At 42.2% G+C, this 22105-nt stretch overlaps 1 protein-coding gene across 3 annotated transcripts in view; it reads right to left on the bottom strand.

The window, feature by feature from the left end:
- Positions 1-768: 768 nt before the first annotated feature.
- MIA3 (MIA SH3 domain ER export factor 3) overlaps positions 769-22105 on the bottom strand; it is a gene marked incomplete at its 5' end in the record, with an annotated part of 40313 nt that continues 18976 nt past the window's right edge. The window contains 24 exons of one of the 3 annotated variants that reach the window (XM_080929691.1): positions 777-1636; positions 2476-2614; positions 3989-4060; positions 4149-4222; positions 4328-4396; positions 5229-5366; positions 5522-5622; positions 5733-5800; positions 5885-5920; positions 6053-6113; positions 6753-6854; positions 7816-7954; positions 8108-8198; positions 8286-8341; positions 9100-9211; positions 9299-9421; positions 9992-10096; positions 10333-10404; positions 11876-11986; positions 12080-12157; positions 12382-12470; positions 13175-13196; positions 16717-16848; positions 17713-17960. In XM_080929691.1, coding sequence (XP_080785817.1) covers positions 1320-1636; positions 2476-2614; positions 3989-4060; positions 4149-4222; positions 4328-4396; positions 5229-5366; positions 5522-5622; positions 5733-5800; positions 5885-5920; positions 6053-6113; positions 6753-6854; positions 7816-7954; positions 8108-8198; positions 8286-8341; positions 9100-9211; positions 9299-9421; positions 9992-10096; positions 10333-10404; positions 11876-11986; positions 12080-12157; positions 12382-12470; positions 13175-13196; positions 16717-16848; positions 17713-17823 — 2418 coding nt within the window. In that variant the 3' untranslated portion in view covers positions 777-1319. Of the gene's footprint in view, positions 1637-2475; positions 2615-3988; positions 4061-4148; positions 4223-4327; positions 4397-5228; positions 5367-5521; positions 5623-5732; positions 5801-5884; positions 5921-6052; positions 6114-6752; positions 6855-7815; positions 7955-8107; positions 8199-8285; positions 8342-9099; positions 9212-9298; positions 9422-9991; positions 10097-10332; positions 10405-11875; positions 11987-12079; positions 12158-12381; positions 12471-13174; positions 13197-16716; positions 16849-17712; positions 17961-22105 lie in introns of those variants that run through there. The other 2 variants (XM_080929689.1, XM_080929690.1) reach the window with 2 other exon arrangements.

The following is a 22105-nucleotide window of genomic DNA, read 5'->3' as shown; positions in this document are numbered from 1 at the left end:
GTAACTGAGCTCAGGCTGTAGTTGTGGACTGAGGATGTACATTTAGTTTTCTGATCTTTTTGCCTCATGGCAGCTTCCTGATTCTTTGCCATATTAGCTTGAAAATTAGCTACAAGGTGAAATGAGAGAAAATAGAATATGCATTTCTAAAAAGAAATGACCTTATAGTCATAGCATATGATTTTTATCGTTTGCCACCCTTCGTGAAAGAATGGCTTTAAAGGCAACAAAATACCGGGTCAAATAATTTTATAATGTAAAAATTTTCTCCACATGCCACAGCAAGTGTGTGTGTAAGTCAGAGAATAGCATGTGGGAGTTGGTTCTCTTCACTAGGTGGGTCCAAGGGACCAAACTCAAGCTGTCAGGCTTGGTAGTGTCTTTACCTGCTGAGCCATTTTACTGGCCCAAGTTTTTTTTTTTTCCTCCTCAGTTTTTGAGATAGGCTATATTGTAGCCCTGGCTGTCCTGCAACTTAGATCTGCCTACCTTTGCCTCTCAGGTGCTGGGATTAAAGGTGTGAGCCACCATACCCAGCTCTAAATAATTCTTGCTAGTAGTACAAATTCATACTCCAAAAATCATTCTCAGGCAATGAGCACCAAGAAAGGGCAGACATGTATAATGAGTGGGGTCTCTGGCTTATTTGAAATAGGAAGAATAGAGAATTCCTTGTAGAGCTTACTGATGACTCTGAAAAACATAGTGTTGTCGCACGGAATGTACAGAGCCCACCACTTCAGTTTCAGAAGTACAGTGTCAGGCTTCCCAAATGATTCATGTCTCATAGCAACCCAAAGAATCAGCAGACACTGGAAAATATTAATAAACCAGGTTTATGAACTATTACTACAAAGAGCTTTAACAACAGGGAACAGTTGATGATCCTTGAGTAAACCTTTTTTTTAGCGTAACAGTCTTTGAGACACGTGGAGCTGTAAACACCTTGCTCTGAATTGGCTGGCATACACTAAACGAAGGCCATGGAAATACGTGTTCTTAAAGCATTTCCACAGGAAATGTTCATACTTTATGATCTTCTAAATCATTTAGCAATCATTACATATGCTACACAAACTAAACACAGGTATTCTTTATTGCACATTTCAAAGTTGGGAGGATGTTCTAGCTTAAGAGGTGATTTTTACTTATAAGGGAAAATAATATATTTTTGTTTGGCTCAAAAATGCAAACTGCCAAGGCAGCTTAGTACTAAAAACAATCTTTGTAAAACAAACTTTTAGGTTTTGATGCCAATGAAATCCTTTCTGTAATGAATAATGCACTGTCCACTTCCTGACTCAGCGATAGAAGTCAAGTTAGGGGGTGGGTTTTGAAGCCTGTGAGTGGTCCTGGACACCGCTTGGGGGGGCAGGTTGGGCTTCCTCTCTGGAGCCTGAAGGCAGTGAGTCTCTTAGAACAGGTGGTGGTGGCGGCGGGTAGTCCTGAGGGCCATGGGCTGGAGGTGGTAATCGGGGACCAGGAATAAAAAACTCTCTTGGACCAAGAGAACCTGGAGGTCTAAATGGTGCATGTCCTGGTAAAAATTCCCGAGGATCAACAGGCAGGTCCCGTTTCCCAGGCAGAACACCTGGTGCATATTCTCTTATGCCTAGTGGTGGACGCATGCCTGGAACTAGAAAACAGTCATATAAATACCAAGTAACATATTTAAATGAGCAATCATTCCAAGTACAGTAACATGTGTACTAATCTCTCAACTCTATAAAATCAAGTGTGGGACCCTGACTGTACTTAAGGCAAATGAAGCTTAGCAAATTAACTTAGAGCCTGTGGCCACTAAGCAAAGGTCAGGTTTAAAGAGTTCTGCTTAATTCCAAGTTTTCTTTTCACTCTCTAACTCTGCATCTCAGAATAGCTCTATTCAGAATAACAGCCATGTCAAGAGGACAGTTGTGAAACACAGTTTTGTTGCAACAAAGTTAAGTGATGTTATATAACTTGTCAATCGGAAGTTCATGTGCCAAGAGAGTCAAGAAGATGAACTCAAATTGATCTTCATTCACTAGGCTTGTATTGTGTTCTCTGTAACCTCTTTTCTGTTTAGTCCCACTGAGAGTGGAGATTTTACCTCTCTCATCTCTATTCCATGACCAGTGGCTTATGCTTCTGTTACAGATGATGACAAGCCTTATATTATAGAACATACGTGTCTGTAACCTACAAAATGTCCTGTCCATCTTTTCCATATAATGTGTCGCAACTGGTGCTCAAGTGCATCTGCAGACAGAATATTGCTGGCTTTCCTAAATGACCTTTTCTAGCCATGCTCAACTCAGTTTAGGGAGATTAGATAGTTAGGAGCTATATGCCCTCAGAAAGTTGAGGATAGGTTACAATGTACTCTCAGCTTTACCCTTAGTTGGAAAGCTCTATGACAGTAACTACTTTAGCAAGGAACAGAAAAGATGAATATGTTTTACAATTAAGTTAACACTGTCCAAATCATCATACCAAACGGTGGAGGAAGTGGGCGAGGCCCAAAAGGCCCACATAGCTGAGGAGGTGGTCCGTATCGTATAGGTGGTGGCACTGGGCCTCCCATGAGAGGCACCCCTGGAAAAGGAGGTGGCCCTTTGGGAGCCATGTTAACCTACAGGAAAGAGGCAATTAAAGATTGGAAATACTTTAACATGACCAAGTGCCAAGACTAGTAAACTGGCACCTATCCAAAGACCATTCAGTGTAACACCACCTCACCCCATGTTGCCAGTGACAACCCAGAGAGGTTAGAAGGATGCTGCAAGCAGTGACTAGGGTTACTGCTTGTCATCTGCATGGGAAAGAGAACAGCAAGAAGACTCAGCTTTGTAAGAATAACTGACAGATCAAGCCATACACACTGCAATCTGTATCAAAAGGAGTACTCTCAAATCTCTCATGACTTTAAGTCCAGATGTATATAGTAAGAATAAAGGGAACATTGGAATATAATGCATGTAAAAAAATTAGAGATATGCAGTTATAACTAAAATTTTAAAAAAGAACACATATTACAGATTGAAAATATATATCTACACAAGCAGTGACAGCAACTATTTGAGGGTTCAGTGGGCCTTTGCTACATTATTCAATGTCCATATCTCCCAATCTGTGTATCTTGCTTTAAACATTGAGCAAGCACAACAAGAAGAGTTCAGCTAATTTATTGGAGGTTACACTGAAAGAGGACAAGCTGGGATTCAAATACCAGGCTCCACTGCAAGGCTGCACTTGACCCCCTCCCTCTGTTAAGTCTCCAGTCTCTGAAGTCTTCTGGAAAGGCATTTAGGGCTCATCCAGACTGCTCTTGGATAAAAAGACTTCTCAAGAGGTGCACATCCCTGGAATCCTGCACTGGAACTTCACAGAATTTACCAGCAGTGCCTTGTACATTATTAGGAAGACAAAGCTCCAGTAATGACCTTCACTGGCTACAACACTGTGTGTGCACTATAGGACAGGAATTCCGTTACTGTGTTAATGTAGTGCAGCAGGCTCAGCAACTGCACTAGTCACACATGTCTCAGAACACACAGTTCTGTGGACAGTCAGCAAGAATGGACACTGCTCAGGACACATGTTTCTGTTTGCAAACAGTCTGATTTCATATCATTCAAAACAGTTTTCATGTACACAAACACGGGATTTTAGTAGCAAAGTTCTAGGTAGATAATGAAAAACAAATCATGTGATTTACTATGACTTATTTCACTCAGAGCTTTCAGCACAAAGCACACAGTGTAGGTTGTAGTAATGATTTTTCACTATGTAATAATAGTTACAGCGAGTGCTCTAACCTGGTTAGTAATTTAACACAACAGGAAAAAGGACACCAACAACCAATCACTGACTCAATGACACTCCAAAGTCATGAGCTGTAAAGATGCTGCCTCTCAAAGATAGTGAGTAGCATGCATTTATAATGTCTATGGACAAACCAAGCAAAACCAGAGGCCATTCTAGCCCTCAATCTCTAAACACTTACTGCTACTGGATGCTCAGCTAAAGGGGCCATGCTCGAAACTGAGGGGCCTTCGGGCTCTTGGGGAACAGTTTGCTTTTAAAGAAACAAATAGTCATTTAAACAAAAGATGAGGAAGAGTCCAATAGGAAACACTCATCTTCATGTATGCCTGAAAGCTTACCTTGCCTTCATCCATGGCCTTAGCAGGAGAAGAGCTCCTGGAGCTGCTGTTCACCACAGGAGGTGGACCTGGGTCTGTGAGAGGCCAGAGAACTGACTTAGACTCACCCTGACTGGTACACTTTGAGAAGAACCAAAGCCCCAAATGCATGAGACTTGGAAATTACTTAGGCCCCTTACCAGAAGCAGAGTGCTTCCCAGATGCCTCTGATGGCCATCGAGGGCGAGGTAAATGCCTGTCCAATGACCCTTGAGAAAGAAACAACAGAGTCATTGACATGTTGTTTTCAGAGGGAATAAACCCGTTGTGCACAGTGCTCAACTTTTAACTAGAAGTCAGCAGTACCAATAGATCTCCTTCTGGTGAGGTAGCACATGCCTGCAATCCCAAAGAGGATTTCAATATACAAGTCACAGTTTATGAAAAGACTCTGAGTATTAAAACTGGAATTGCCTCCATATTTGTAAATTTATTTTCAAATTCTTTTCCTTTATTTTATATGTATGGGTATTCTGCCTGCACATATGTGTATGGTTCACATGTATGCAGTACCTGTTTGGGCCAGAGAGGGTATCAGATCTCCTGGGACTGGAGTTACAGGTGATTGTGAGCAGCCATGTGGATGCTGGAATTGAACTTAGGTCCTCTAGAAGAGGAGCAACTGCTGCTAACCACCAAGCCACCTACCTCTCCAGCTCTAGGAGCTGCCCTAGTTTTAGAGAGAAGCACTAAACTTTATGTTAAGATACTGGTGCTGCAGGCTGAAGATTAAATAGCACTGTGCTGGCAGCAGTTTCCAGTCTGACTTCTCATCTTTCTAAGCATCACAGACAGAATTGGAGTAAGATGACATCTCATATTCCCAGATAAACTTTAAAGAATATGTTACTCTTCAAAAGCACTGCAGGGGAGTACTTTTTATAGGAGAATATGAGTCTTTCTGTCCTACAGAAGAGCTTACAGTGCCCATTTCTCTACAAGGACAGACTAAGACATATTCTCTGTTGGACAGACATGAATTCTAACATGGCAAGTATACACTTGATGTACTGTAGTGCAAAGGAGTATGTCAGTGCTCACCAAATTCACTTCTAGGAGTGTCTCTTCGACTGAGTGTGGCAGAGAGAGGTCTCCCAGGTGGCTCTGCTGGTAGGGGAGGGGAACATTCTCCACCACTCACAGGGGATGGGCCAAAAGAGCCATTCTGGCTCTGTAGACCTGAAGACAGCAATGCGGCGTTACCACTTTATGACAGCCCCCCCCCTCCAGTAAGCTCAGGAGTCTTTCTAGGGCATCAGACCTAATACAGAAGTAAAATTTAATTCACACACATTCCACACCAGAATCCTGCTGCATGTACAAATGTTCCCTACCTCGCCGGGGAGGGTTCTGTGGGTTCGGTCTTCCTGGCATTGGTTTTACAATCACAGGTTCATCTTGCCTCATTGCCATCTTTTGAGTCATCTCCAGTAATCTTGAATATTGAGAAACAATGGACTTGAAATAGCAATCAATTCTTAATAGATACCACCTAGTACTTAAGCACTGTAAAAGCACTGAAAATCAGGTATCAAAGTTCCGTACTTGTGCCTTAAGTTAGCAGCTTCTCTCTTCTCTTCTGCCATGGCTCTCTCTGCAGCACGAGCTTTGAGCTATTGAAGATAGTGAAGAAAACGTATTGTGATTCAGATGTGATAGGCTGAGCACAAAATAAAAAAAGGGGAAAAAGTCCTTACCCAGTTATCATGAGCTTTCTTCTCATGAGCAGCAATCTGAAAAGATAACACATCAAATACACGTTCACTGTTCTTCATAATGCCCATTTTAATATATACTAGCTATCCAAAAAGAAAGAAAGGCTGCAGCTAGTGTATATATAATGTATAATGTAATACAGTTTTTACCTGGTTTTTAAATGAGCGTTCTGTTTTCTGTAATTCTTCTTCCATTTCTTCAATTCGCCGCCTAAGAGTTACATTTAGCATTATCAATTAAAACACAACTAGATAAAACATACAATAATCCAATAATGTTCCCTTAACTCTGGATAGCTACAGTATTAAAGATATCACCAGACATACAAAACATGTTTTATATAGACTTACTCAAAATATAGTATAATCAAATTTTTTCCTGTCATTTCATGGCCAGAGATTCTTACACTATCATTTCCTTAATAGCCTTCAATATATTTTCATAATGGCCTGCTATGAAACTTTGCTTCTACACAAAGATACAAGTGTTTCTTCTTTCTACTGAGCTTTTGAGTGGAACAATCACGGCAGTGATTTTTCACATAAACTGTTCCCATTAAAGAATGACTCTACTGCAGTGCTTTTCAACCTGTGAATGGTGACCCTTTGGCAAACCTCTACCTCCAAAAAGTCTCCTCGCCCTGCTGTCCCAGAGCCATCTGCAAGAAACAAGGGCCTTTAATAGTCCTATCAGTGTGTGGCCTAAGTAAATTTGTTATCATTTTTCATCTGCTAAATTTTTTCCCTCTGTGACTGAATAGACTCACTCACGATTCCGTGCTGTTCTCTTGTACATATTTTCTCCAGTTTTAGAAAGAAGCAGAGAGCTCTGTGCAGAGCCTGAACTTACTTGTAAGTTTTTACTTCCTCTGCAGCCAGAACCACCTTTTCGTCAGCCGCCGTCAGCCTCTGCTCTCTGTCTTGCCGCTCATACTCTTCTTGACTCAGTTTCCTAGGGTCAAACCAATTACAGGTCAATGTCCTTCCTACGGCAGTCGGCCCTTGTGGAACTGTCCTTTCCTATCCTTCTGTTGGTTGTTCGTTGGTTGGGTTCTTTTTGTTTTGGTTTATTTTGGTGGTGGTGGTGTTCTTCTGCCTAGCCCTGGCTGTTCTGGAACTCATTCTGTAGACCAGACTGGCCTGAAACTCAAGATCCACATGCCTCTGCCCCTAGAGCGCAGGATTAAAGGTATGCACCACCAGTGCCCTGCTTCCTAGCCTTCATTAATGTCCAGACAGATGAGGGCATACAAAGTTTTCAAAATTTCCCTTACATCTAGGAAGTCAAACTCTGATCTCTTGGCAAGCCAGAGGTAATTTTCAATGTGTCCTACAATTTATCTTCTAATAATAAAACAACCATAAAAATATTTTACTCTGTGAGTAATGTGTACTATAGGTGACAAAAGCTTCCTGTCCTCAGCAATACCAATAAAGCAGGGCAAATACTTCTTTTTGCCCTGGAAGAGGTACTAATTCTTTTGTATGCTGTCCTGGAAGAACTGGCACCCGTGGAGGTGCACACCTGTGACTCCAGCAGGGCAAGGCAGAGGCAGGCAGATTCCTGAATCTCACTGGCCAGCCAGCTTATGGAATGGATGCTTTTCTAATCAATAACTCAAAAAATAAAGGTGAACATCAAAGAAGGAAAAGATACCCCAATTTGACCTCTGACCTCTACACCCAAGTGCACACACATGCATCCCACATTAAGTACATATAGTACACACACATACAGCAGCAACACCTAATCACAAGCATACACACATACAAAAAAAAAAAAGGCAAGTTATAAAAGAAATCAAGCCCAAAGGGAAATCCAAGGCTCTGCTAACTGTAGACAGGAAAACTGCAAAGAAGCTTTAGAGAGGGTGGCTGTGTATGCAAGGCTAGCAGAGAGCAGTGGGGCCTACTTCTGCAGAGCCATCTCCTTCTGCTGATAGAGCTCATTCAGGATCTCCACTTTCTGCCTCAGAGTTTTGCACTCGTCTTCCAACTCAGCTTTAGCAGTCTGCAGCGAGCTACGGTCATCTTCCAATTTCTTGATTTGGTCTATAAGGGATAAAAATGTGCAGAAGCTTGAGAGGCAGGGCTGAGGGTCAGTTCTGAGAAGTGAGAAGAATGGACGCTGGGACCTGATTATCTGTCTTGCCAATCAAATTTTAAGTTGTCCTAATATGTGAATTTTGTCTCCAGAGAACCTACCTTCCAGGTTACATTTAGTGGACATCGATGCTCTTAGCTTAAGTTGTAAAAGTTTTAGATCCTCTTCAACTATTGAGACTGCAGTTTGTGTCTAAAAATTATAGAACAAAGATCTGGTCTTAAAAGTGAGTCCTAGAAAGGATCCCTGGTACTTCTGGGACTACAGACTGGCCCATACCCGAGAGACATCCATCATCTGCTTAATTCTATTTTTCATCTTCTCACTCCGGTCACCTATAAGAGAAAAGCTTCAGTTGCTTTTTCTTCCTTGCTCTTTAATGACATTTTCATAACTTTATTCAAACACTAATCATATTCAAACAACTGATGAACTGATTTAGAATTGAAAATTTATATGTATAAAGTTAACTACTAGTTTGTGCCATTAAAAAAAAAAATGTCATCCTTGCTCCAAGACAGAGTGCTGTCTTCTCTGAGCCCACCTCAACCTGGACAAGTGTATACTACTTAAAAACATCTAGGCCTTTGTTCTCCCTTGAATCTGCTAGCAGGTATGATTTAAAGCACCCTAGAGGGAGGGAGCAGTTAATACTCAACCTGAGAGACAATTATCAGTTAACAGCTAGCCCCTAGCATCTTGCTATGCCTGCTATGCAACTCTAGCTTCTTACTGCACAGCCTCAGCTGTGATTCCGCCCACCGTAGGCCTCTGAAAACAAGCTGCAAGCCCTAAGAGCAGAGCCACAGAGACTACACTCTGTAAAGATGAGCTCCCCTGGGCAGTTTTTGATACTCAGAGACAAGAGATGACGGAAGGAGCTCCAGTGTACACACCTTGTATAAAATGTCAGTGTTCTTTCCATGCCTACACTATATATAAGGAACCCACGTGGCCCAACACAGGCATCTACAAGTTTATCAGTGTGAGTCCACAGCACTAAAGCTTAGCACAGCTGAAAAGCAGCCTCTGTGAATGGGGATCCAAGTCAAGAGGGCAAAAATAGGCCCAACCTCCCCAAGACAGAGCTTACCTCCCATTTCTCCATTGGCCAGTTCATCTGACTCATTTCCTCCTTTATCTGGATCCTCAGATTCAAGCTCACATTCTAACCGATTCAACTGTGTGATGCAATTATTCAAAGCCTAGAAAAGAAGCAAATGGGTGTAAAAGCTTGATTCTAAATCAGAAGAACACTTGGATTAAGTGTATACTTATGAGAATAAACTTACACTAATATTGTCGTCTTTGTGAGTAAGAGCTACTTCCAAGTCTTTCTGGGATTTCTCAAATGACTTGATCTGTTCGGTGAGCTCAGCATGTGATTTACTCCACTCTTCAATCTGCTGCTGCAACTGAAAAGTCAAAGCGCATAAATTCCTATGTGCAAGGGTACGATGGGCGATAAATGTGTGAGGCAGTGGTGGGAAGCCAGGCTGCTCCTTAGCTTGTCGTTAGGAGCTCGAATCTCAGTGAAAGAAAGGGGGAGAGTGACTTGAACTCTCAGAGCGGAGGTCAGAACATCAGTGTAGTAAAAGAGGTTGACCCAGTTGTTCCAGCATTCAGAAAACTATTGCTAATTCAACTTAATTGGCTTCCAGTACAAATGGGTGAGGACGTCTCAAAGATTCGTAAATCCAGACTCCGGTCATATAATCTTCTCTTGGTCAGTAAAGAAAGTTATTTAAAAATGGTTAAAAATATTTAATATTTGGACATAAAAATTCTACTTGCTGTTTTAAGGCTACTCAAGTTCACAAAGGTCCGGCACTTGACAAGATAAAAGACAAACACCCCAAGAGCTGCTGCAGTTGTGCAGATATCCGCTCTGTCAGGGAAGCAGTCTTCCCTGCCAGCACCCAGCCTGGACTGCTGAGGAGACGGCTCCGGGGAAATGCCGTCACTATGAAGTAAACTTGCCTTACCTGCTCTTTCTTCTTCTTAAGCCTGGCATTTTCTTCTTGGACACGATGGCATTCAGATTTTACGTTCTCTTCACTGAGCTTGGCTTCATTAAGGGCAATTTGAACCTAATATAAAACAGTCCCAATTAGTAAATTAATCCAAAGAAGAAAAGGTATATTTTCTTAACCAAACATCCTGGAGGTTTCATCTTTTACATATTTTATAGCACACCTCAAAATTTTGCTCAACCAGACTAAGACAATGCTTAATTAGGACATAGACAATATTCTTGTTAGGACATAGACAATATTCTTGTTAGGACACAGACAATATTCTTGTTAGGACATACACACGGACTCACCTCTGAAAGTTCTGATGCATTCATCGAAATGACATCCTTCAACTTCTCAATAGACTTCTTGTTTTCCAGTATCTGACCCATGAAACAGAACACAGAGCCTCAGGTCTCAGCACAGTCACTAGTGTTCACACATGCTGACTTTATTTACTCTTTACTGCTGTGATAACTGCCCCAAAGCCACCTGGAGAGCACAGAGTTAATTTCTGCTCACAGGTTACAGCCCATCATCCAAGGTGGTCAAGGCAGGAACCTGGAGACAACTGACAGGCCACAGAGGACTGCTGCTACTGTCTTGTTCCCCATGAATCGCTCAGGGTTCTTTCTTTTAGTTCCTAGGACCACTAGCCCTGAGGCAGCACTGGCCACAGAAATCTCACATCAGTCAAGAAAACTCACAGCAGACTTTTCCACAAGCCAATCTGGGGAGGGCATGTTTTCAACTGAACTTCCCTTTGTGTTAGTTAAGTTGACATAAAACAAGCTAACACACACACTGAAGGATGAAACACTAACAAATGTATCCCATAACAGCCTATGGTTTTGGTAAAAGTGAGGGACCAAGTTTTGGCCTAAGGGAAAAATAAATGAATTAACAATCCAACCTTAGTTACAAGACAATGCAGCACAGAACCACATAAAATGATAAAAGAATGAGTATGCCAATTCAAATTACTGTCATAATTGTGTTCCATCCCCAGTAAAGAAAAATTTTTAAAAAATCTATGCCTAGTTAGCTCTGATCATTTGGGCAACAGAGACACACAGTCATGAGCTCAAAACCTGCCTCAGCTACAGAGTTCAAATCCAGCACAGGCAACTTAGTGAAGACTGTCACAAAATTAACAAATAGAAAAGGGATAGTGTTCCTGTTCAGTGTTAGAACACCACTGACCCTGTGTGCCCAGTGTTAGAACACCACTGACCCTGTGTGAGACACTAGGGTCAAAGAAGAATTTTGAGGAAAATAGACCAATCTCATATACAAGAATTCCAAAAATATATGAAGACATCAGCTCCTCAAGGGTTGGAAAATGTAATTCTTCCCTCTAACTGTGAGCAATGCATAGTGGTTTCCAAATAATACGGTAAACAAAGAGCTGAAAAGAATAATTTAACATCAGAGAAATGTGGCTGGTACTTCATTAGCTGGGCATTAGCTCTGCTGAGGTAGATGACAACAGAAAGCCTCTCTGCTTTCTCTGCAACTATTATGTGAAACTGAAATGGGTTTACCAAAAAAATATTTTTTAAAAAACAGAACAAGATCTAAGAACCATTCAGTGAGGCTAGAACTCAGTTGGTCTACCTGTGCTGGAGGGCTAAGCCCAGTCATTTGACAATGGTCTAAGGTTGAGAACAAAAACACTCTTCCTGTGCCCATAAAAGTAACCCAGGATTACAAGTTAAAATTCTGTAAGACAAACCACAGTAGAGTCAACTTCCATTACTCTGACTTCCACTTGCACTAACAGCATGGGAATGTTGCCCTCACGTAGCATCCTTCAAAAGCCCAATCACATTACCAGTGAGCAGCTACTCTTACCAAGTCCTGGTTCTTCACGTTCTGCTCCCTCTCAGACTCTAACTGAAGACGAAGGCTTTTGGCTTTGTCACCCAAACTTACATTAGTTTCTTCAAGTACCTTGATTTTATCCTCAACAAAAACAAAGATACTAAGATTAGTAAGAATTACTCATTCCATCTACCTTCACTTGTAGAATGCAATTCTCCCCTTAGAGATTTTTACCTTATATTTAATAGCTTCATCAGAGAGAATCATGTTTTGCTTCTTGGTTTCTTGAACATATTTCTTTGACTCCTTGATCTGTGTAAAACAAGCTTTTTAGGATTAAGTTACAACTTAGAATTAACTACAAAATATAGTGCAACCAAAGTCACTTCCAAGTGGATAACCTCCTGCGACAGCTTCCATCTCCAATGGCTCATGGGAAATGATGAAATAAAATATGAATCTTTAAACATCATAAGTGGGATGCTAAGACAATTATTAAGCTGAAATGGAGGAGGAAGCTAAAAGAATAACTATACCTTTTGTTCATAACTTGACAACTTTTGCATAAGTTCTGCATTTTCTTTCTTGATATTCTCCAACTTTTCAGAAATTTGTCTCTCTGTGACTAAAAAGAAGGGAGATCAGTAAGTTTGTGAACCCAAGATGAAGCCAAATGCCCCAGTGTATTAACAACAAAGGCCTGGTGCCTGGCACTGAGAGGAAACCGTGCTCTGCATGACTACTGTGCCCTCAAAGGCAGTCTGTAGTGAGTACAGTAAGGGGGTAAGAATAGTAAACATCAAATGCAGTGTGCACACTTTATGTTTAATTTACAGATACAGAAGTTAAGGAAATGCTATTCCCGGGTCCCATCCCAAAAAATGGGATTCATTCAAATGTCATCTGCAAAGAGAAACCGAGAAACACAAAACACCAGTTCCCTCCACTACCTGAGCAATGTCCACTCAGATACGGATCCGGTGTCTGTTTAATCCTCCACCGTCCTGCTGTCCACTCAGATTCAGTGTGCACTTAATGTGTGTTTGTCACTTGATGAAATCTGCTCTGCATCAACTTGTACAGTTGATCTTCCCATGGTAACTAATCCTGTTCTCCTCACCCCTCAGTCTGCTCTCTGTTGCCTCTCTCAGTTGGCATCACTATGGTTCTACCAGTCAAGCTGGTAGACTAGAGACAGTAAACTTTCCAGGAGTTAATAAAACAATCAGACAGTAGAAATCATGGCATCTACGTCTAAATTACAGAAAACTCACATCAAAAACCATTGCAAAGGGTTAATTCAGAGGAAAAATGAATTTAAATATTTACCTTGATATACTCTACTCTTTACCTAGAAGAAAAGAAATAAAATGTAGTTTGTCGTCAAGTACTTAAATATTATTCTTAATACAGGAGACCCAAAAACAAATGAGAATTTAGTAATAACTTGGTTCAGTATAAATCCATAATATTTAAAAATAAGGAAAGGTTGGGCTGGCACAATGGCTCAGTAGGCAAAGGTGCTTGTCACTAACCCTGACATTCTGAGTTCTATCCTAGGACCCACATGGTGCAGCGAGAACCTGCAAGTTGTGCGCTGATCTCAAATGTATATAAATAAGTAATAAACATAATCCTAAAAGCTTTTAAAAAGACAAGGCTAAGAAGCATTTCAAATGTAATCTGTACTAATATTTCATAAACAGCTTCAACAGATAAAAAAAATTATACCTAAAAGTATGTTTATATATCTATTCCAAGAGCACCCATCTTAAGATATTAGCACTGATGCTTCCTAACACAAGTGGCAACTAGCTTAGTAATAACAACATTTTGTTTACTCTATATCAGCTGACAACTCTGAACAGCTAGAGGAAACTCTAGAAAAAAGTGTTCAGAAGATGTCAAAAAAACAAAATTCAAGGGGAAAGTCTTTTTATTCAGATATATATCTTTCACTCACCAGTTAGCACACTACCCACTGAGCCAACTTGCTAGGCCACCAAATTACTTGGTAACTCAAAATATATTTCTCCTTTCAAATACTACCATTTTTAAAACTGTTTTAGATTTATTTATTATACATATTTAAAAATATCCTGGAAGCGCTATTCAAAGCTGTTTGTGCCTGTTAATTTAGGAATAATGTGGAAGGACTGGGTGATGGGTAAAGCACTTGCCGTGCCAGTGTGCGGGCCTGAGCTTGGGTGCCCAGAACCCAGGGGAATGGTTGTCTATGTTTGTAATCCCAGTGCTCCTACGGTGAGATGGGAGGTGGCAGTGTGAATCTCCCAGAATCCTTCAGGCCAGCAGCTTGCCGTATGTGGTGAGAAACAATTAAAAAAAAAAGTCTCAAAAAAGAGGAAGGCTAGAACTGACACCAGGGGTTGGCCTTTGACCTCCACACATGCACACTCACACACACACAGACACCATAGACACACGGAAAAACTAAAAAACAAGTTAAGAATCTGATAGAGCACATCATCTGACTTCCAAGACTAACAGTGGTACGTGAAAAGGACGTGTTTCCAGAGGAGACAGACAAGAAAGCTGACAGCTAAAATTATTATTCCCATCAGGAGAGCAGTGAACTCTACATCTGTAAAGCTGAGATAGTAACTGGTGCAGAAAGATTTGCTAAATTTACTTTTCCTTGTGAGCACTTACTCTGTAGCACTTGCTAGTCTGGAACACTCTCTATGTAGACCAGGTTAGCCTTGTAGTCACCTGCCTCTGCCTCCTGAGTACTAGGATTATAGGTATATGCTGCAACACCTAGCCCAAATTTCTTCTCGTTAAAAAAAATACCCTTATTTATATGTTTATGTGTAAGGATGTGCACATCCAAGGGCATACATATGTGCATGTGGACGTCATAGGACAGCTTGTGGGAGTTGGTTATCTTCAACCATGTGGTGTCCTGAGCCAAACTGGGGTTGTCAGCCTCAGCTGCAGGCATGTCACCTACTGAGCCAACTTGCTGGGCCACTAAATTACTTTGTAACTCAAATGCTACTATTTTAAAAACTTTAGATTTACTTGTATATGTTTGGATGTTTTACATGCATATATGTATGTGTGCCCCATGCATGCCTAGTGGTTGTAGAAGCCAGAAGTGAGCACTGGATTCCATGGAACCTGAGTTATAGATGCTTATGAGCCACCATGTGACTGCTGGGAATTGTATCTGGGTCCTCTGCAAGAGCAGCAAGTACTGAATCATTATTGAGCCATCATCTCTGCAGCCTTTCCAACACTACTGTTTAAGTGGTGATCTTCAGACCCATCCGCAAGTCATCCATGAAATTCCAATCTTATCTATATAAAACATGTACAATTATCTTGTCATAAGAAAATGCATTCCGGAGCTGGAGAGATGGCTCAGCAGTTAAGAGCAGTGACTGCTCTTCCAGAGGACCTGGGTTCAATTCCCAGCATCCTCATGTCAGATCAAAACTGAATGTAACTCCAGTTCCAGGAGTTCAAACAAACAAAAACCTTCCAACACAGGAAAATGAATGCGTTTCTCTAATGCCACAGCCTTCCGATCAAAGAATAAGCTTTTCTTATCCCATTTTACCCAAACTGACAAGAACAGGTAAGCAGGCAGAAGCAAACCCCAGGTATCTTAGAGAAAAGACCCAGGTTCCAGTGGTGAATGTGTATATCTGAAACACAAATTGTGCTCGGGAACCAAGGGAAGAAAATGTAATGATGTCTTTGGACACATAATCTGTAACTCCAAATGAAAAGGACATATGATCAAACCAGAAACGTTGGGAAACATCTATAAAGAAAAAGGCCCCAGATTGGGAGATGGTTTTAGGATTAAGTGCACCTGCTTCCCTTGCAGGACAGGAGTCTGCCTCTGGCACTCATGTTGGGCGGCCCACCGCCATCTAGAACTCCAGCTCCAGTGTGTCCGATAGGCTCTTCTGGGCTCCTCAGCCATCCACATGCACATGCACATATGCACAGGTGCACAAACATACAATACGTAACAAAACAGCTGAAATGACCTCATTTGCTAGTGTGTGTCACCACACTGTACTGTTTGCAGTGTGTGTGCATGTGTTCATGATTCATTCCACTTCACGCTAAATCACAAGCATTTGCTGCAGCCGGTGTCATTGCAATCATCAGATCCCATTACATGCATGCATATTAGGTGGTTGCCAAGTTCCCACTCCAATAAATACTCTTCCAGGACTGGTAAGGTAGCTCAGTGGGTAAGGTGCCTGCTGCCTGATGTTAGTCAGATGATGAGTTCAACTGTGGAATCCACGTAAATGTAGAAGATGAGAACCAGTTCCACAAAACTGTATTCTGAGCTCTACACACCACTCATGGGATCTGTGCAGGTACACATACAGAAAACACACACACACACACACACATAACTAATAACTAACTAAAAATAAAGACTGTCTCATTAAACACTCTTGTTTAAGATCTTTAATGCATGATCATTTCTTTCAGATAGATTACTAGACAAGGTATCACACTACTTAAGAGGATAACTATTATCCATCCTACACCATTTTTAAAGTTTCTGATACATGTTATTAAATTACTTTTTAGGATGGCTCTAAAGAGTTCCCATTTCTATTTACAGTGTACATGTATCCACTGAACTGTATAGGAGTTTTTTCAAATCAAACTTTCCCCATGAAAATTATAAATACGTTATCTTGTTCTCTTAAGTCTTTATCAATACAAAGATTACACTAAATTATTTGACAAGGTTAGCCAAAATTATAACCATTAATTTGTATTCATCTAGTAATTAAAAATAAATAAGGGGCCAGTGATTACAAAATATTCCATGTATTTTTGAGTCAAGTGATAAGATAATTTAATTTACTTACAACAAGAATAGTTCTCCAGGAGAAAATTGCAAATGAGACAATTCCCAAGACAGCAGTAACGACCACAGGCTGCCACGGCAGTCCATAAAAGTCGGGGCCGGGCTGAACATTATCAGGCAGCGTGGCAATTAGCTGAAACAGATAGATTAGAAATAATGGAAAACCTTAATTTCTTTTACAATAAAACATTCATAAAGAATCCTCATAGAAACTCTAAACCAATCTCCATCAGGTAAGTACTCCAAGCTATCTTCAATAACTCCCACTTCGAGAAATACAGGATATTGTCAGTCTCTAATTTTTTCAACTTATAAGTGTTCTCAAGTAGAGAGTCCAAATACCTTTAAAGCTGAGCATATATTTCCAGATTCTAATAGGCTCTGCTATATTGGGTTTTCTATTATATAGTTTGAAATTCCCTGGATCATACTTTTAGATTTAATTTTTATCATTTTGAAAGCACATAACATGAAAGTTTTAAATATATTAAAAAATCAACTTTTGTGGGTTCAAATAAATCCGGTGTGATAAATGTCAATTCATTATTCTAATATTTTAAGTTACTGGCTACGTTGTTACATAAACAAAAACAAGTGCAGACAGCTCTTGATAACTGGTTTAGAGGTCTCAAATATCTATTCGGCTTGGTGTCTTAGCTCTAACCATTTCCTCAAAGGCAGTATTACACACCTGCCCACTCCACACTTTCACTGCCTGCTAATTATAATATTGGCCCCACCCCCCGACACTGCCGCTAGGAAAGGACTCCACCTTGTAAAACATTGCCTGTCACCACAGCAGCGCCTTCTGAAAACCCAGCAAGCGACCAAAGCGTCCCACATCGTAGGGCCTAGTCCCGCCGGCCTCCCCCTCCCCACCCCACCCTCCCGCTTGCTTCTCCGGGGACTGTCAAGTTGCTCTAGACACTCTACCCAGCACTGGTCCTCCCTCCCGCCTGTCACAACCACGGCCCTCCCTAGGACTGGGGACTGTCACCTCTAGAAGCTTGGCTATGAGGGCTGCATAGAGCACTGAGAGGGGCCCCAGCAGCTCGGGGTCCCCCGGGGAGGCGGTGACAGCAGGCACGGTGGCAGGCAATGAGTCCATCGTGTAGGGGGGCAGCTACGTGGAGACGACGTTTCCAGCAGACAGCACCGAGCCGGCTTTCACCGCTTCCGCCTCGGGAAGGATCTGCTCCGGGGGGGCGGATACTGGGAATGAACTTCGCCTTCCCCTGCCGCGGCACCTTCCGCACTAGGCCTCCGGTAAAACACGTCATCAGACAAGGCCGAGGAGCAACGTCAGCGCACCCAGGAAGCCAGCGAACAGGGGAGTGCGGGGCAGGGGCAGAGGGGGGCGGGGACGGGGCGTGGCAAACGGGGGCGGGACAAGGCGAGGGCGTGGCAAAGCGAGAGCAGGGCAAGGCGAGGGCAGACGGGGGGGGGGGGGGGGGGGACGCTGGAGATGGAGCGTGAAGGTTAGCAGAAGCATTCATTGAGTGAGGAGGTAGAGAAAAGAGCATAGGACTGGGCGAAGGCGGGGGTTGGGGTGGGAGTCCCAGTGAGGGGGAAGGTTGAGGAGCTGAGAAGAAGAGTCCCAAGTGAGTGTGGCGATTGGGGGGCGGGGGCAAGAAGCACAGAGAAAGTGCAAGAGATGGTAGAGGAAGATAGAAGAATAACACATAGAAGTGGATGGAAAGGTCCAATGAGGAGGAAGTGGGGACCAGAGCGCAGAGCAGAACAAATCCAATGGAGCACTATCCGGATGAAAGACGTTCACCTGCCGCAGGGCATGGGGTCAACGTGATCAAGGAGCTATCCAGATGAGGCTTATGGATAGACCCTGGGAAAAGAGAAAGCTAGGGCCGACCAGAACTGGACCTGTCTTGAGGTGCTGAGACACAGAAGGGACTGGTTCTGGAAACCCAGACAAGACCAGGGATCTTTGGATCCCTTCTGAGGGGTATGGATTAGACTGGCTTCTGAATAAGGCCTTCCCTTATGTTCTCTCCAGTCCTGCTCTTAGGGTTCCTTTCTTGACCTCATACAGCCATATGGAGGAATACTGTCATTACCATTCTGTGCCAACATTCTCGTGTTGGGGTCTCTAGTTTTTAAGGTGACTGACGAGGGTAATAAATAGCCCTGAAATTGTGCTCTTAAAGTTGAAGGCAATGGGGGTTATTTAATTGGGGCTGAGGGTGGTGTCCTGAGTTTTGGAAGAATATCCAAATGAAAGAAAACAGTGAGAAGACAGACTCAGTTCTAGCCAAGGAACACAGACCATAGGATAGACAAGAAATGCCAAGAATCTCCTCATACAGTAGGTTCAAGATTGAGGTAGGAAGATTGCTGTGGGTTTGAGACCAAAATGAGCTACAGAATGGGTTTGCTGGGTTACAAAGTAAGACCCTAGTATAGACAATGAATTAAAATAAGAAGCTGGAAGGATGTCTCACCTACTAATAACTCATATTGCTCTTGCAGAGGCCTGGAGTGAGGTTCCTAGCACCCTGATGGGATGACTCACACTGCCTGTAGCCCCAGCTCCAGGGGATTCAAGCCTCTTTTCTGAACTCCACATGCAACTTCGACAATATGCACATACCCTCACACAGACACACATGCGGACACATAAAAATAAAAATAGAGGCCAGAGAGATGGCTCAGTGGTTAGTGTGGCAGTTAAAAGCACTGGCTGCTCTTCCAGAGGACCTGGGATTCAATCCTCAGCACCACAACTGTTTGTGACTTCTGGTCTAGGGGATCTGATGCTCTTTTCTGGCCTCTGTGGATACCAATTATGTACACAGTGCACAGTCATACATGTGGTACACAGACATACAGGTAGAAAAAAAAACTGGCCACATACATAAATAAAAATGAAATAAAAAAGAAAAAGAAAAAAAGATAAGAATGGTAACTCACACTTGCAACACTGGCACTTGGGAAGCCAAGGCAGGAAGATCAATATAGCTTCAAGGGTAGCCTGGGCTATAGAGGTGACTTTTAGGCTAGCTGGGACCACAGACACTGTTGTCTCAAAACACCAACTGTGATAGTAATTGTATATGGTGCTAGGATATGGTTTCCAAGGTACATTAAACAAGCAAAATGGGAAGTAAGAATATTGACCACTGGGAATAAGATTAAGAACTGAATATGTTTAAGGCTCTGATATCATAATCCTTAGAGAAAAACACTCTGCAAAATACCTGGTATAAGACTTGTACTTTCACAGAGAGAGTCTAAAAAACCTGGATCTATTTCAAGCATTTTTCACTTCTATATGAGGAAGTCTTTCAGAACTTCTTCCGACCTTGAAAGCGAATGATACACTGTTGTCATCTGATGCTGACCACCAAGTTAGGCTCTCTGATTTTGTTTGAAGGCTTCCATGAAAAGTGTTAAAAAGCTGGGCATGGTGGCTCACATCTTTAGTGGGAGGCAGAAGCAGGAAGATCTCTGTGAGCCTGAGGTCAGCCTGAGCTACAGAGTTCAGGACAACCAAGGCTATGTAGAGACACCCCATCTCAAAACCAAACAAAAACCAAACCAAAAAAAAAAAAAAAAAAAAAAAACCCTAAAAATTTGAAACAGGATACAACTTTAACTATTCAAAGGATTACTGTGTAGAAAAAGAATTACATCTTACAGAGAGTTTCATATAAAAAGGAATTTTGAGTCAATAAAAAGATGGTCTAGCCACAGGAGAACATGTAGCCCTGACAGGCAGGCTGATACTAAGAATTACTGATGTGTGAAGGAAAGTACATCCTACTGAAGATGGTCGCATTCAGTGAATTCAACCAGTCTCAGAAAGGGAGACATGTTTTCCATTATTTATGGTTCCTAGATTTTAAATAGCTACATAGAGGCATGAATCTATAAGTGATATGGAAATAGAAGTACGACTGTCCAGGAGATTAAAGGGGCTACAAGAATGAAAAAGGGGAGCAGAGAGCTGGTGAGATGTTGTGCATAAGATATTTACTTGTGTATGGAATATGTATGAAACTTCAAAGTGAAATAAATTTAAAAGAAGAATTACTAATGCACAGACTTCAGAACGAATGACATATCAGGAAGTCACTGTTACTAGGGAGACACTGGGCAGTCATCCTCCAAAGTCCCTTCTAAGTGTAAGATTCCAAATATCAGCCAACAATCAACCCGTGAAGCTGACCCGTGGCGCTAATCAAAACGGAACAAGTTACCTTCCCTTCCAGGTAAACTTTGCTCCTTGTTAAAAAACTTAAAACTTCATATTGCCTTGTTCATGGGTCCTCAGCTTTCCCATCTAATTGTAGCTTCACAAGCCCTTGAAAAATCGGGACTGTAACTTACAGGCGGTTCTCACCTTCCACAGGGTGGGATGTGGGATTGAACTCAGGTAGTCAGGCGTGACAGCAAGTGCTTCCCCTGCTGAGCTTTTTTGCTAGCCCCCATATTAGAATCCTTGATTCCTAGCAGATGTCTTGTGTATTTTGGGCCATTAAAGTGCTTTCTGCAGCATTCCCTTTGAGTCAGAATCTTGGAGCACTATGTCCCTTCTTGCCTTTTATATCTATGTCTTCCTCAGTCACCCTACAAGTGGACACCACATCCTGTATCTTATCTGTGTCTCTAACAGACCAAGAAGAGAGAGTCTTGTATATATATCTAGAAATGTGAGGAAGGCAGTCTTCCTTCCACATTCGACCCCTGACTCCTTGAGATGCTCCCAGGACATTCCTGAGCCTGGTTCAGTCACTGAAAGCATCCTCACTGTGGCATTTCAGGGGCATCACACCTTTGCCAGGCACCAGAACAAGCAACCATGGAGAAAACTGAAGACGGGCTGGCTCTGCTGCAGCCTGTCAGGCAGCTTCCTCTGCATTTGCAGGCTATTCAGCATTTTTACACTGCCCTCTGACCAGAAATAAGGAGCAGGAGTGGGAGGAAATTCGAAAATGTGCCGGACGCCTCCCCAGACACTTCACACTGCTGATCGCTTGGCCGTTGCAGTGGGCATTATTTCGAGTTGCACTTTTCAGACAAGGAGGCTGAGATTCAGCGTTCAGTTATTTGCTATTGGACATCTTACAGCGTTTGGCAGAGACAGAAAGGGGAGTCGGGAGGACGGGAAGGAATGAAATGGGGCCGAAAAGCACAGAGGAACTTTTTCTGTATCACAGCTAATGGATTCTGACAGCCTGTGGTGTATTTTCACAGGGTTAAGAGTGGGCTGGAGAGATGGCTCAGTAGACAAAGGTGTTTGTGCCAACACTGATAACTTGGGTTTGGTTCCCGGAACCCATGTGGTAGAAGGAGAGAGCTGACTCCTGCAGGTTGTCCCCTGACTCACCCACATAAACATGCACACCCTCATGCATGAATATAAATAGATA

The sequence above is a fragment of the Micromys minutus genome (genome assembly GCF_963924665.1).
Source record: "Micromys minutus genome assembly, chromosome: 1".
NCBI lineage: Eukaryota > Metazoa > Chordata > Mammalia > Rodentia > Muridae > Micromys > Micromys minutus.
Note: the sequence above shows the minus strand (reverse complement) of the source record. Positions and strands in the feature narration are given on the sequence as shown.